Source organism: Lucilia cuprina, chromosome 4 (assembly GCF_022045245.1).
Source record: "Lucilia cuprina isolate Lc7/37 chromosome 4, ASM2204524v1, whole genome shotgun sequence".
In the NCBI taxonomy this organism is placed as follows: Eukaryota; Metazoa; Arthropoda; class Insecta; order Diptera; family Calliphoridae; genus Lucilia; species Lucilia cuprina.
Genome location: NC_060952.1, coordinates 11,882,640 through 11,899,516, shown reverse-complemented (window position 1 = coordinate 11,899,516; position 16,877 = coordinate 11,882,640). Strand labels below are relative to the sequence as shown.

General features: G+C 30.3%; 1 protein-coding gene across 2 annotated transcripts in view; it reads left to right on the top strand.

Annotated features, from left to right (window-relative positions):
• LOC111677595 (transcription factor cwo) overlaps positions 1-15,790 on the top strand; it is a 29,374-nt gene extending 13,584 nt beyond the window's left edge. The window contains exons 2-4 of one of the 2 annotated variants that reach the window (XM_046948169.1): positions 11,111-11,234; positions 12,870-13,191; positions 13,260-15,790. In XM_046948169.1, the coding sequence (XP_046804125.1) occupies positions 11,111-11,234; positions 12,870-13,191; positions 13,260-14,707 (1,894 nt within the window). In that variant the 3' untranslated portion in view covers positions 14,708-15,790. The remainder of the gene's footprint in view (positions 1-11,110; positions 11,235-12,869; positions 13,192-13,259) is intronic. The other variant, XM_046948170.1, reaches the window with a different exon arrangement.
• Positions 15,791-16,877: the final 1,087 nt, after the last annotated feature.

Here is a 16,877-nt window from a genome sequence, read left to right as displayed (position 1 = left end):
AGCTTTTTTTGACAGATGGGATTATTCTACAATAACAAATCGCCTGTTGTTTTTGTATTGTTGTATTTGTTGTAGCGACGAGGCTACCTTATTAAGTGTACACTGCATGAGGCCATACATATATACATACAGTTTATTTTTAAACTTACTCATAAAAATTTATAATAAATCATGTGTCAAAAGTTTGAGAGAGAGAAGGAAAGAGAAAACGTATGAAATAAAAATATGTTTACGAATCAATGGAAATTTTTCAGTTTTAATGAATTTAATGATTAAATTTTTTTTAGAAAGAATTCTTTTTAAAGCAAAACATTTTATTTTCAATTTAGGAAATTTAGAGCAACATTTTTTGTTAAATATTTTTGAAAGTGTTACATTTTCTCTGTAAAATTGATATTTATTTTTTGACAGTGTATTAAAAATGCTAATTTATAATACAAAGGAAAAAAAACTGTGGCGAATTTTGGCACAAGCTAAGTGATGAGTTTTACTTAAGAGTTTCCAGAATAGAAAAAGAAATTAATAATTAACTTATATACCAATATGTGTCGCAATTGAATTCGTAAATAAAATATTGAATTCCTATAAAATCATAATTATTAGATGTTACTTTTAATAATTATTTATTTTTGATTATTTATAACAAAACTAATGGCAACTCTGTTAGTTACTTATTGTTAAGTGATGACCAATTTTATTCGAAACAAATGCAATAATAAAAAGCCAAAAACATTTTTAAGAGGGTTCGATATGGCGCTAACATTATAATTATGATGTTATTCTGCTGACTATAATCCCCAACAATTTTCTAAAACGGATATATAAAAAATGGGGCCCTGTATCACTTTAAATTCTTGCCATTTAGTAAATAGCAACAATTAAGTACAGCATTTTTGACAATGTGAAAAGCATAAGAAATATTTTAAGTTTAAAACAAGTAATATTTCTATATTCGGCTGTGCCGAATCTTATATACCCTTCACCAAGTATGTTTTAAAAAACAGTTTTTATTTATTTTGTATCTCTACACAAATGTCACACATAACATACACACAAACAAATATAAACTGTAGCAGAAAGAAATATTAACCGTTGTACTGTAATACCACCGTCAAACTGTATTACCACCCTCAAACAAATATGAGCTGTATTATCAACATATTACTGCTTTATCTCCTTGTTTTTGTTATATCCTTCACCATAGTGAGAACAGAACAGCATCCAAACATAAAAACAAAATACTCAGCTGAATAAAACCAAATACATCTCCACACGCACATGTACATCTTTATCCAATTCACAGTGTTGTTGTTGCTTTTTTAACAAAGCATGAAAAATTTTGGCTTTTTTTGATGAAATTTTCAGGGGTTGTCTCGGATTTTTGCTCATATCTCCGTTTTTTATGGACCGATTTTGCTGATTTTCAATAGGAAACTTCTCGAAAATATGTCCAACAGAATTATTGAAGATTTGGACCCCGAAGATATCTTCAGAAAATCGATTTCAACAAACACACAGACAGACGGACAGACAGACGGGCATAGCTTAATCGACTCCGCTATCTATAAGGACTCGGAATATATATACTTTATAGGGTCGGATTGTAGAAATTACAAACGGAATGACAGACTTATATATACCCTTCTCACGAAGGTGAAGGGTATAAAAACATTAATCATATGAAAAAGTGTTAATTATGAAAATATTTTTGTAAATTTAATTAGTTGTGACCTTATTTAATTAAAGAAACATGTTAATACGTTGCATGTGAGCAAATGTCACATGTGACGTATAATATAGAGTTGTATTTTTGATTGTAGTATAATAAGGTGTAACCGCTATTTTGCAAAACAGCAGATATTCGATAGGTGTGTAGTGCTACTACTTTCAATATCCTTGGTTTTGTTTAATAATAGTGTCGCTAAATGTTTACACAATTAAAGAAAAAAGCATTAATATATTTATGTACATATATAAAAAATCTTAGGTATGTATTTATATTTGCATTTATGTACTATGACTTGGGCACTTCAAAACGTGCTTATTTACTTGTCTCGCCATCATTTTTAATTTATGACTCAATTACAATTTGTTACTACTTTTTTCGTTCAAAAATATTTCATTTACGAGAGAGCAAAATGTAATTTTCCTTGAAGTCTATAAATGATGTGTAAATAATGTCAATGACTTTATTTTGTAAATTCATATGTAGTATATATAGTATTTCTTTATACTCCTATAAATAAGTTTGTATTGAAATAATTGCAATAGGTATATTGAGTTTCAGTGTAATAAATTTTAATAGCAGTATATTTTGAGTTTCTAACCTTGAAAAAGTTGAATACTTTTTTTTTGAGTTATAATGTGTTTTATGTTCGCAATATTTGTTTACAATGAATTCTTTTTTATTTATATTTGAACTTTTAATCTTAATCTTTTGGGGTCATTGATTTGCAAACTATTTGAATTCGTACAATTGATGAATTTTTCAAGTGTTGCCAAGACCTGGTGTACACTGGGAAACTTTTGTTGAGAAACTTTTGATTTTGTGTGTGAAAGAAAGAGATGGTTGATATTTCTTTCTCTTACACGCAAAAATCAAAAGTTTCCCAATGTGAACCAGGTCTAAGTAATTTCTTAAACACTATCTAAGTAAAGTCGGCTTTACACGATCACACTAATAATATGATCTGTTAAAAAAATGTGTAGAAAAGTACGGATGGGATCGTCTAAACGCAATATGTAATGAAACCATTACAAATTGAGAGAGAATACGGATGGAAAATTTGACAGTCGTATGGCTTTCTTCAATTTTTGAAATGATTCAAAAAAAACAAGCAAATCGCATTAGATCATACATCCCTGATGTATGATTATGTAAACACATTAAAAAAGTAAAACAGCTGTTTTCATCTCACTTTTTTATTGTTTTATACCAATCGTGTAAACACAAAAAATATAAATCGTACGACTTTTATTCGCATTTACTTTTTCATTAGACTTTACGTACATACGTAAAGTGAGATCTTGTGAAGTGCCTTTAAATAGCTGGTAGATTAGTTTTACTTGGACTAAATCTGATATTAAATCTTCAGATTATATTAATATAGTTTAAACTAATGAGGTTTAGATTTAATACAGAACTTAGTTCAATATTTCAAAATTTATTTCGGACAAAGGTTTATACTATAATCCTGACAAAATTTCAAACAATAGTAAAGGTTTCAGATCAGGTTATAGTTTAAACTATATATCAATCTTAAATACAGACTGTAGTTAAGACTATTTTCCAGTCCAGACTAAAGTTCTTACAATACTTCAGACTATAGTCAAGATTTATTTCAGTCATTGTAATAATTCAGTCACTAGAACAGACTACATTTCAGACTTAAGTTGAAACTGTATTTCAGGTTATAGTCCAGATTGCGTTTTGGACTTTAGTATAGATTATTACACAAACAATAGTTAATTTGAATTCTCAATTCTAAGAAGAATAACCCAAACTATTTAAAAGAAAAATTAAACTGTAATTTTTGTAATTTATTAAAATATGCACAAATTTCTTAAAATAAATCGAAATTTTAAAAATATTTCCAATTATCGTCTTTGTATGAATATATTTTAAATAATATCAATATTTTATTTCATTTCCTAGCCAAAAAAAAAACCAACTGAAATACATCCATATACATACATATATAGTACAAAAACTATTTTGAAAATTTGGCAAAGCAAACATTTGTCATCGCTTACAAACCTCTAACAAAATTATCTATGTAGTACATAGTATGTTTATTTAAAGCCATTTGACGGGTGTGGTATTCATGTAGTTATATTTGACTTCTTAATGCCACCCATACCAAAAATACCCAGCCCCTTAAAAAAAAAACAACAGAAGCTACACCAACCTAAATGAAACACGATTAAAATGCATGCATTTAGCAGACTATCTACGAATGATCATTAATTAACGTCATACTAGTAGTAGAAACAACAAACATTTGCCAATAAATTGTGATATTGTGCTTTGCTACGTAACTAAATGGGTCGTACGCCCCCTTTTTGTATGGAGGTCTTCTGCAAATAAAATGAATATACTTCAAATATAGTATTTTCAATTGTAAATCATCTTTTAAAATAAGAAATAAAATAAAAACGAAAAATTATTTAATCTTAAAACAAGTGTCGAAATGTTGCTTATTTTCAGCATATAGATAGTCATGAAAATAACAACAATAACACTTGTGATACATATTTTGTTTGCCCCTTTTTGAGAAAAAAATGGCAAAAGAGGAGTAACGTAAATTTTCATGAATTAAACGAGTGATACCTTTTTAACGTAAATATTTTATGGTATGCTAGTATTATAGTTTATTTTATTTCATTTGATTTTTTCTTTATATGTAAGTATGTATGTAATGGGGATTCTGTTCGTATGTTCTATTTTAGAAATTTAGCTTCTTTGACGTTGAACAAGTTGAGAATTGATTTTATTTTTTTTATAAATTGACGTATACATTTCGTTTCGTTTATATTTTTAAATTTCTTATGATCACAGCAAAGTGTTAATTTATCTTTTATTCGTGTTTATTTTTCACTTTTTGTTTTGTTTACGTAGAAAAATTTTATTCGATCAAAAGATTTGATCAGGGGATTAACATTCATAATTTTCATGTTGTTCACGTGATATTTTAGTATTTCTTTATTGAAACGTGTTAGATTTTTCTGTATTATAAAAGGAGAGTTTTTGTTTTTGTGTAAATAAATTAAATATTTAATGGTGTCAAGTGTTAATTAAATGATATATTTGTTTAAGTTATGAAAAACAATTATTTGGATTCTAATTATTGTGTGTGTATCTGATGAATTGAATACTTGTATCTGATAAATGAGAGAGATCGACAGATGGAGTGAGAAGTTGTGGACACCTTGGAGGAGTTGTTGTGTTGGCGTTAACTCTAAACGTGCTCTAATTATCACAATAGATCATAGTTATAGTATAGATTTGTGCTTTTTGAACCACCAATTACGTCCCCTAGGAGCTGTTGCCGAAACTATAGAAGCCATCATAGGTCCAGGAATGTACTAGGGTTAGTCCTTATTGTCTTTTCCTTTGTCTATGTTAGAAAGAGCTTGCTCATGACACCTTTCAATATCCAACGAGGCTTCTATGACAAGTGATTGTAAAAACAACACCGTAAAATAAGGCTACCATGACATTCAATGTACATATATGGTAGCGAGAAAATTCCGAGCATTAAGTCTTGAGACGTCGATTATAAATACCTCTTTTATGCCTGCCCCAAAAACAATTCTCGTGATGTACAAAAACGGCCAAATTAGGAAGGGATCATTGTGACTCGTAGTTTTTATATAATCGATCCTTGTCAAATCGACTCAGAAAATTATATTGTTGTTATAAACATAAGTAATATTGAAAAAATAATTATTTAATAATTGAAAAACGTTAAACATTTAAAATACATTAATTTTCATTTATTTTAAAATAAATACCTTTTAGTTGATTATGTAAATGATACTTTGTAATGCGTAAAACATGTCACAAATAGTGTTAAGTGACTGATTTAACATATTTATTTAATAATTGTTAAATAAATATTGATTAAATATTAAAGGGGTTAATTGACAACTATTTAATGTGAGAAAATTTTTAACATAAACTTTTTTAACTCTTGAGATTTTATGACTAATGTATTAGAATAGAAAATTAACACCTAAATAATGAAAATATATTAATGTTTGTCTAAGGAAATTGGCCATGAAATTAAGATCATGCTATGAAAGGTAAATATTGTCAATAGAATTAAAAAAAAAATAAATAACATTGTTAAAAAATTAACAATAATTTAACATATTCATATGAATTTTTATAAATTTCTTTAATTCTTTCTTGGAATAGAATTTCTATGGGTAAAGGAATATTTTCTTTCAAGTTTTTTTTTTTCAAATTAAAAATCATTTCCTCTTTTTTGTTCTTTTTAACAATATAATTAAATATCAATTTAGACATTTACAACAAATTATTAAACTTTTATAATTTTATTTATTACGTACTATAATTCTAATTAATTAATTTCTCACCTAAAATTTTCATTATGTATATTTCCTTAAACTATGATAGAAACAGGCAACGAGTACAATACACAAACTCTTGATTGCAATTTAGTAACGAGTTTTCGTCACTAACAATTTTTAAATCACGTTTGCGAATTAAATTCTAACAAAGTTTGTATTCATACCCTACATCACTGCACTGTATAGGTGGTTTTGGAACTTTTGTTTTATAATATTTAACTTAGAAACAAGTTTTTAGTGAATTATTGAAATCGGTCCATTATTCTAAAGTTTCGATAAACATTTTCCAAAGTCTATTCTAAATAATTGTTTCGTTGGCTACAAACTATCAAGTAGAGTAGAGGAGACTCTGTATTGACAGGACCCTGTCCCCTTGGTTTTTGATTCAACCTGAATCCGCTTAATATTTCAGTATGTCATTAAAACTAGACCCATATATAAGTCTAGACCACAGTTTTTAATGAAATTTTAAAATCGGTTCATTTTCTAAAACTTAATATAAAATTGTATGGTTGGATATAGTTGTAGTTCACGACAAACAGCCAAGTATTCTGTTTTGCAAGAACCCGATGCTTATGGTATCAGATTTTAATTGAATCCGCTTAATGTCTCAGTAGGTCATTAAGTTGGCAGTTGGCGCCATTTTCTTTGTCATTGCAACTGAGATATGTTTCCCTAGAACCCAATATTATGTTATTATTGCATCCAACTTCAATATATCTCGATTGTTACAGTTTATATGTTGCATAGTACGTTTCAAATTAAAAGAGAGCCACATTTGCCTGTCCAATATGCACGTCTCTATGTTATTCCATTTTAAAAAGAATTTAATGATGTATCTTTTAATAAAAGGCAGTGAAATTATGTCTTAAGACACACTAGAGGTATTCAAAACAGATTGCGATCATGCTAACTCATACTCGATCAACAGTTAAATGAAGTCAGACTTGTCAGACCGTTACATGTGTATTCTGTATTCAATGTTTTAAATTCAGACCCGTTTTGCCAGATGGATAAATGGCTCACAGTTACCGTCTATATATGTATTTATCTAGTGTACGATCGTGCACGTTTGGTATTAATGTACAACCATCCAATATACCTAGTACAAAGTGGTACAAGTCCTATAACTGGACACGTCATCGGGTACCTATAACTGGCGCTCTTCTATGAGTGACATATCTTTGGTAATCTAGTAATGTTTCTAGAGCTTTTCTTTACAAGGTGATAATGACAGGTTAGAATTGATTCAATTAAGCCAACCCGTACCTATAAATACCCTATTCCTGTTCTACATACGGCGACTTATCAACAAGTTTTGCCGATCTAACATCATGGCACCGATCTAAGGGCTAGTTAAAATTATAAGTTTTTTACGTTTTTTTTAAAGCACCTTCGATATCAATGCAAACTATACAATTTTCAATCGAGGGATTAATTCTTTTGGATCTTCTTATAACCATGGAAAATCGATCTCAATCATGCTAACTCGTCTGACAATGACCAGTCACGGTAAACTCTATGAGCGGGGATCCACAAGTCAGACAAACGGCCCAGACTTGTCAGATCATTCTTACATTGTCAGATCAATTAAAGGCTGATTACTAACGAAATTTTCATTACTTCCAGGTCATGAGTATATATAGTACCTTAGATGCTTAGCACAAAAACATAATATAACATACATATTTATAACGTTGTAGGGAATCAACTACTCGGATCTAACCTACTTTTCTTCTATTATAATTTTATTATTGTTAAAAAAAAATTGTTAATAAAATGAAAAGTAAATGCAAGTCGTTGTACAATTAACAAATCATCATCTAATGAACATAACATGAGGTAGCAAAAAAATATAAAATAAAATGAAAAATCAACAATTTTTCAATTTTTTTCTTATTGTGTTAAACAATAATTGTACATACCTACAACTAAATGAACATTTGGCAATTTATATTTTTGTACTATTTTTTACATTTTGTTGTAATTTACAAAAAAATGTTCATGCAACCAGTGAATGAACAAAATTACTGTAAGCAGTTGTATGAATGAATAAAACAACTGACCAACCGATTGAACAAACATTTTCCGTTTTTATTAAAAAACCGCAAAAATTCATTGTTAAAGGGCTCATTTAATGATGTTGGTGGTTATAAACCCGTCATATATTGATATAAATTATTAAAATTTATTTTATTTTTTTAAGTACTAAAAAGCCAAGTGCCTAGAGTTGAATGCCAATACATACATATTTATCATGCGATTTTTTTTCTATGTAAACAAACAGGAATTTTGACAGATAAGATTGTAAAAGCTGATGATCAGCTGTGCGGACGAGGCTACCTTATTAAGTGTACACTGGCCTCATGCATACATATATTTCATACATTATATGTATGTATAGTTTATTGTTTGTATTTCAATAATAACAAATAAAATTCATGCCAAGTTTTAAGTATTATTGTACAGAATTTGTATCAACTTAAAAGAAAAACAACAACAACAAAAGCTAAATAAAACGTGTTTATTTTGAATTTTTGGACAACTCATGTGAACGAAAAAACGTGTTTATACAATAAATGAAATACACTTAAAGCATTTTTTTATCGATTTACATTTTTAAGTCCGAAAACTTTTACTGCATAGGTACATAAAATATTTGAATTAATAAAACTTGTTGATTTTAGTTTGGATTCTAAGAAATCATTCGATAGGCTAAAAATTTGCTAATTGTAGTTGTTACTTTTTTCTCTGTGTAGGAAAAAATCAACTTAAAATAACAACATTTTAATAGAAAATTAAATTCCACAAAAATATTTATTTGTAATGGTTTCCGCAATTTCGAAATAAGTTCAAATTTTCGAACAAAACAGAAACAAAATAAAATATAAAATCTTAAGTTGAAATTTTTAAAACCTAATTTACAATAAAATTTAAATCTGTATGTTGAAATCTGTTATCAGAATACTTTAAATAGGTATTTGGTATTGGTAGATCATGATGGCTTCTTAAAATCAGTAAAATTTGACCATAAATAACGGAGATATGAGCAAAAATCCATGACAATTTTTGTGCATGCTTTCAAAAAAGGTAAAAACAACAACTACATACAGATTCATATGTTAAATGTTGTTCTTGTTCTTAGCTTGCTAACATGAAGCTGAGTGTTGTAATTGTCAAAACAGGGATGGAAATTTGTGTATGAAAGATTAAGCAGGTACTTTTTTATACACTTCACCTTCGTGAGAAGTGTACATATAAGTTTGTCATTCCGTTTGTAATTTCTATAATATAATTTTCCGACCCTATAAAGTATATATATTCTGGATCCTTATAGATAGCGGAGTCGATTAAGCCTTGTCCGTCTGTCTGTCTATTGAAATCAGTTTTTAGAAGACCCCAGATATCGGCGAGATCCGAATCTTCAACATGCTTCTATTAGACATGCTTTCGAGAAGATCGCTATTTAAAATCAGCAAAATCGGTCGGTAAATAACGGAGATACGAGCAAAAATCCGAGACAACCTCTGAAAAAATGTCATATTTTTTTCATGCTTTGTTAAAAAAGCAATAACAACACTGTATATTAGAAAAAGATGTACACGTGTGTGTAGATGTATTTGGTTTTATTCAGCTGTGTATTTTTTTTTTTTGTATGGTTGGATGCTGTTGGCGTCATTGCGTTGTTCATTTTGTTTTTCTGTGTTTTTCGGTATGTATGTATGTTTAGATGTCGGTTGGTTTAGATGCCTTGTGTATTTTGTTTTTTATTTCGTTTAGCGTTCTTGTTGTTCATTTTGTTTTGCTTTTGGTGTAATGTAGACGGGAAAAAATTTTTAAAACTAATATGTTTAAAATACACTATGGTAAAGGGTATATAAAATTCGGCACAGCCGAATATAGCACTCTTACTTGTTGTTCTTTAACTTGGAGTTTTTAAGTTTTCTATAATAATAAACATATTTTGATTACATCATTTGAAAATGTGTTTGTTTTTAATACATAAACATTTAACATAAATATATTTTTAATTTTGCAACATTTATGAAATTATGTATAAAGTCATACTTTAATTTAATTGGTCCTTAAAACGAGCATTTATCTATGTATTCTGCAATTATATATAGTATATATGTATGTATGTATATTCGCAAAAAAATTTAAGTGAAAATAATTATTTCAGTTTTTCAAAAAGCCACGGGTATGTCTTAATTTTATTTTACAAAAACTATAATACAATATTAACTAAACTTAAAAACTAAGAAAACAATTTTCTGGCCTTTAGACAATAAATATTATAAAATATAGACTGCGCTAGAGGCAATTAATTTGATTTCTTAGCGATTTTGCCCACACTTGTGGTGTATTAAAATTATTTTATAATATATTTTTTTTTCGAATTCTTCTTTTTTTTATTTCTAACACACCTCGAGCGGGGGTTATTATGAGTCCAAAAAGGTATAAATGAAAAACTGAAAAAAACAAAATAACCCGAAGGGGCTTAACAAACAACCCTTAATAGTGCTCTCTGATGTCAGTTCGTAGCACTCGTACACAAACCTATACCTATATAAATTGAGACATGAGGCTTCCACTAAGGCCCTGGTGTTAAAGCTGAGCCAAAACAAAACAAAACAAAAAAATTTAAAATATTGAAAGAGTCAGTGTCTGTGTCTATACAGAGTGTGTATAAGTGTGCATGTCTCCTGCGAGCGCCTTTTCCCCCAACCTTTTAAACATAAACAATATTTACTTATGTTGTATATTTAGTTCTAGTTTTATTATTTAATCTAAATATTTAATTAAAATTTATTAATAAACTTGTTTGAAAAAGAATTTAAACTAAAGTATTTTTGTTCTTCCTTTATTTCTCTTTTTCCATAAACAACCAAATAAAAATAAACAAATATCAAACCACTTCTTTCACTTCAAATCCAAATAAAACAAAAAAAAAACAAAATAAATCCAAATTCCAAATCAAAAACAAACCAATCAATCCATTTATTATAAACAGTGAGGCAGCAGTATCCAGTTTTCCTTATTGTACAGAATCTAGTTTAAATTTTTCAACAAATGCCACCGCCTACAGCGAGGATGATGCAGAATATGCCACCGGAAGACGTAATAAAACCTCGAGGGTAAATATTTTTTATATAAAAACAAAAACGAACACACAAATTCACTAATATTTAAGTTTGTTACATAAATAAATTTTTTAAACGCCTTAAGTATGTCGGTTTTGAAATAAAAATTTTAAACACTAAAAATGCACCATCACCTCTACACACTAGATCCAGAGATGCCAGAGATCAATTGCTTTATTTTGGGAGAGGAACAACAACAACATGTTATGTAAAGACAAAAATGTTCTGCATCATCGCACCTTATAATTATAAAATTTTAAACCAACATACATTTATATTATAATAAATATTATATTAAATAATAATATTAAAATATGTATTTAATTTTTCTAAAACTAATATTTTGATGACTAATGACTGACGTATCTACTGACTTAAAAAGACGGATTAACAGATGGACTATATATCCTAATACCAACTAAACAATTTCTATATGACGCTATTTCATTTGTATAGGGTAGAAGGGGGATCATACGCCATAGGGGCACATCTGTCAATGCAAATAACTTCAAAACCGAGTAATCGATTTTATCGCATTATCAAATTTTGTTTTCGTTTATCGATTATCTATCATTCCTGAAAATTTGAAACATTAACTTTACATATGATGGGAGGCAGACATGATTAATTGTTTTTCAAAGGGCTGTGAAAATATTTCACTGTGTGAACTCTTTGTGCTAACTTTTTTAGTTTTTGTGATAGAAAAAATAATATTGGTCAGTATTAGAACGTCAATAATAGTGAACAATAAGACATAATAATATTTTCCGATAATATAATTTGAAGCCCGAAAAAAATTGAAACTAAACCCCAGAACTGCCCGTGGGGCACATGTGGCAAATATATGTAATGTTTGTAATGTAGAACAAAATTTGGTTAAAATATAGAAAAAGTCAATAATAATTTGTTTTATCCCCATCCCCTTGGCGCATTTACCCCATGGATGGGGCGGTATCGACGTTTTTGGTCACTGCGGAAAAGTTAAAAAAATGTGTACATGAGGATGATTTAGGAAAGATTGAAAGGAATAAAACTAAAGCCAACATATCTAAGTTCGAATACCAAGAAAAAAATTAAGAATATGTATTGTGGTTTTAATTTGATGCCGCTTAAAAAAAAGTGGCGCATGGTCCCCCTTCTACCCTACATATACATACATATATTTTTTTAATTTTGTACAAAATTTTTAAAGATTATGGGCCTGACCTTATTGACCGAATTTGGTTAAAACTTTCAAAATTTTGAATACTTGAGTTTTGTTAGTATTCGCTAAAACTAACTACTGAGTCTTAATATGATATGAACTACTGAGTCTTAATATGATAACATAGAAGCTGAAAATTTTCATCAAAATCTGACAAATCCAAAAAAAAACTATTTACAAATAAACCTAAACACAAGACATAGACATTCTCTGGACATAGCAAATTATATATATTTATGTACTAATACACTAGTTTTAGAGGTAATTGGTACTTAATTAAGTTATAACTTTTAATTTAGTTCTAACCATTAATTAGTATAAATTAATATATTTTAATTTTTAATTAACTTTATTTTATTTTTCTTCTTTTCTTTCCATCTTTGCTACTTCTTCCACTTTCGTTTTCATATAATTTCATTCATTAGCAAGATCCGTTGTCACATCGTATTATTGAAAAGAGACGACGAGATCGGATGAATTCATGTTTGGCCGATTTGTCACGCCTAATCCCACCGCAATATCAACGTAAAGGGCGTGGTCGTATTGAAAAAACTGAAATCATTGAAATGGCCATACGTCATCTGAAACATTTACAAAGTGAATGTCTGCAGAAGGATAATGAATATCGTATGGGCTACACAGACTGTATGAAGGAGGCGGCAAAATTTCTATATGATAGTCAAATGCAAGAATTCTGCTACCGTTTATTGGCCCGCCTCCAGGAGCATTGTGATGAGATCATGAAAAGTATGTTTTTTTTTGAAATGCTCTACTAAATGAATATTTTATAATTTTATTTATATTAAATTTTTCAGATGATTGTTTCCGTAATCGTGGTGGTTGTCATGCGTCCGATAATGTGAGTGCTTCTAGTGGTAGTCCACATCAAACGTTTCATCCGGTACCTCCCTTATGCCAATTACGTGATATGTTAGGCACTTCCGATATTGAGCACAGTAATGATCACAATGATGTAAAAGATCTCAGTTTCCGCAATCACATTAATCAATTGCAGCGCAATGTTAATGTCACTCAAATGGATACTAATGCCAATGATGGTCATGGTATCGCCAGTGTAACTAATAATACAAACAATAACATTTCTAGTAATTCAACTACAACGGCTTCGGCAGTTACTGCTAATAATCCAACAAGTTCGTCGACAACGTCTGGTAATTTGAGCGTTAGTTCAGCGGCACAGCAGCAACCACAACAACAGCCTCACCAAGCTCCCGTTATTACCTCAACTGCTCCAGCTTCCCTGCATCACCACACAGACTCCAGTAATCATGATTTCGATTCATCCCGAGAGCCTATACTACACACCGATACTTCAAATATGCATTCACCACCCCCGCGCGATACACTACTCTCCAGCCATCATCATCATCACCTCAACAATACACATGCTCACTTGGGCCATCACCAAGACAGCATGCTGCAGGGACGTTTACGCAATTACTCCGAGTCATCGCATGATATTGAGCACAACAATAACTACAAGTACAAAAATCACATAAAGGAACGCTTTAATCATGAACTGCACGACGAGGAGACATCCAGTGAACATGGTCCTGCCCCGCCATTATTGCAAAGCGAAAATTCCCACGCTCATTCCGAACATTCTAAGGATGGCACTGAGCCTGAAATTGCTCCCATTATTGCCAAAAAACGTAAATTGGCTGAAGCTGCCAGCAGTCACAATGACAGCACTACCGATGATGCTGATGTACGTGTCGCTACCTCCTCAAGAACCAACAACATTAACCTCTTGAATTCAGTGACCAGAGATGAGAAGCCCTTTGGACCTTTTAGTGATATTAAAACTGAGGCCTCCACCGGTCCACTGATACATAATAAAACCCATTTAAGTGCTCCCACCAGTACCACCGCCCCACTGCCGGCCCGTAGCTTTGCTGTGCCCATATTTGCTCTGCACAGCCAAGGCACCTATTATGTACCCCTTAACGTCGACTACAATGTGCTGATACCCTTCCTCAATGGTGTCGATTTATTGGAAAAGAACTTTACCTCAATGCCTGTGGTGCATCCGATTAATATTAATGTAAACTTCATGCCCACCACCTCGGCTTCTCTATTGGCTGTGGCTGCAGCAGCAGTGGCGGCTGGCAAACAGCAACAACAACAGCAGCAATCGACCACAGTACTAAATGGTTCCGTGGCCACAGCAGCCGCTAATGCAGTGGCTGCGGTAGCTAAAGCCAAATTTGAAGCCATAACAAATGTTGCAAACGGTTGGTGAATAAAATATTTAAATGCATTATTTTTTGTTATAGAAAAAATAAAAAAATCATAACTCTATAAATTGAATACGAATTTCAATTCAATTTTATTCATGTTATCTTTAAAAGAAGTCACACACACCACCACTACCACCACCAACAACAGTGGTGGGCAGCTTCCAAATAAAAATGCAAATTGAATTGAAATTGAAAAATCTACCACAACAAACTAATATTATTAGTAATACTAATAGAAAAAAACAAGATAATGAAATGGAACTACCTCAGAATGCTGTGAAAATAATCATATAATGGTTTTTTATAGCTAGAATCTAAAAGGAAGGTACATATTGTATGTATTTGAAACACACAAACAAACAAATAAAAAAACTCTAAAATATTCAATTGTAACTCCCTATAATAATGAACGATAAATGCCATTGCAAAATCGCTTGATAGACCATATTTTGCAATTGTAGCAAAGTATAATGAACTGATTTAAAAAATATTTTTATCTCTTTGAATATTATGGCTACAAAAGTTCTTTTCAATCATGTTTTTGATGTGGTTCTACAAAATACTTTTTAAATATAGTAGCCATATAATTGATTGATTTCTGATCCGTTCGATTGATTTTGAGAAATTGGATTTGTCCGTTATGAACAATAGATACATATTTGTTCTTTATGACATGTTTATAAACATTGTTGCGGACACTTTGCTTTTTAACCCTCCGATAATCACGTACGTAGCGCATGTATCTGGCGAGATACACTATGTATTTCAGTACATTTATATGAAAAATATGCCATTTTAGTAACAATATTACGATATCTAACAATATTTGTAGAGGGTACCTGGAGACTCAAACCCCTAACCAAATTAGAAATATATTAAAATCACAGTTAAATTCGTAAAATATCTGGCCAGATACATGTGCATGACGGAGGGTTAAAGCTCAAAGTTGCATTGTTAATAAGACCTGGTCCACACTAGAAAACTTTTGTTGAAAAACTTTTTCTTAAAACTTTTTCTTAATTTCCCTGGGAAACTTTTGTTTCAGAAACTACGTGTTAATTGCTTTTTATAACCAACACCACTTTAGTGGGATGGGTATATTGGGTTTGTGCTGATGTTTGTAACATACAAAAATATTCGTCCTATACCCACCTTAAAGTATACCAATCGGCTTAGAATCATTTTCTGAGTCGATTAAGCAAATTCGACAAAACTTAGTTTTATAGAACTTTAAGTGACACCAGCGATGTTATGATCGGGCTTCATATGACCCTATCCCATACAAACACCCTCCAAGAAATGACTTAAAGGTTAAAATTCACTTACAAACACTAATAAAACTTTTAAATTCTACATAAATAATATTGAAGAAGACTTAGCTCCCCCTACCAACATTTTTAAGGATAGGACCATATTTTGCCCTACTCCCCTTTGAGCCCTCTTAAAAAAAAATCTCTTTTTTTGCCAAAAAAAAGTAAAAATATTCCGAAATAAAGTTAAAAAAACAAACCAAATGCTTTATTTTTTTAAATAATCCCCTTTTTTAACATACATATTGACTGGTGTAGGGTATCATATGGTCGGCATTGTCCGACTATAAATTCATACTTGTTTTGATTTGTTTTTGTATGATCGAGTACGAGAAACTCCATACTGCGAGAAAGATGAATGATATTTCTTACACTTTTTTTCTCTCACGCAAAATTAAACGTTTCCCAAAAGAAAAGTTTCCCTAGAGTGGACCGGCAGTAATTAAAAATGTTAAGAAAAACTCTTCTGCCTTAAGTTTGCCATCTATTTTTCTACAAACATAAAGCTATGACAATGTTTTTAATTGGAAGTTTCCCAAAAAAAAATGTTTCCTAGTGTGGAAACGGCAGTAATTTAAAATTTTAAGAAAAACTCTTCTGCCTTAAGTTTGCCATTAATGGCATAAAACATTTCTGAAACATTGTAGCTGACAGTTAGTCTACAAACATAAAGCTATGACAATGTTTTGATTTAATTTATTATTGATTTGATCAATATATTGCTATTTCAACACGTTAGAAGATCCTTAAAGTTGACAGTTTAAAGGCGCTTTTAATTTACACCTTTTTTTGAAAACGGTGCTAAAGCTAACGAGCCTAGGCTGGATCTACTATGTGCAAGTTTTTGGAAAATTTGTTTAAT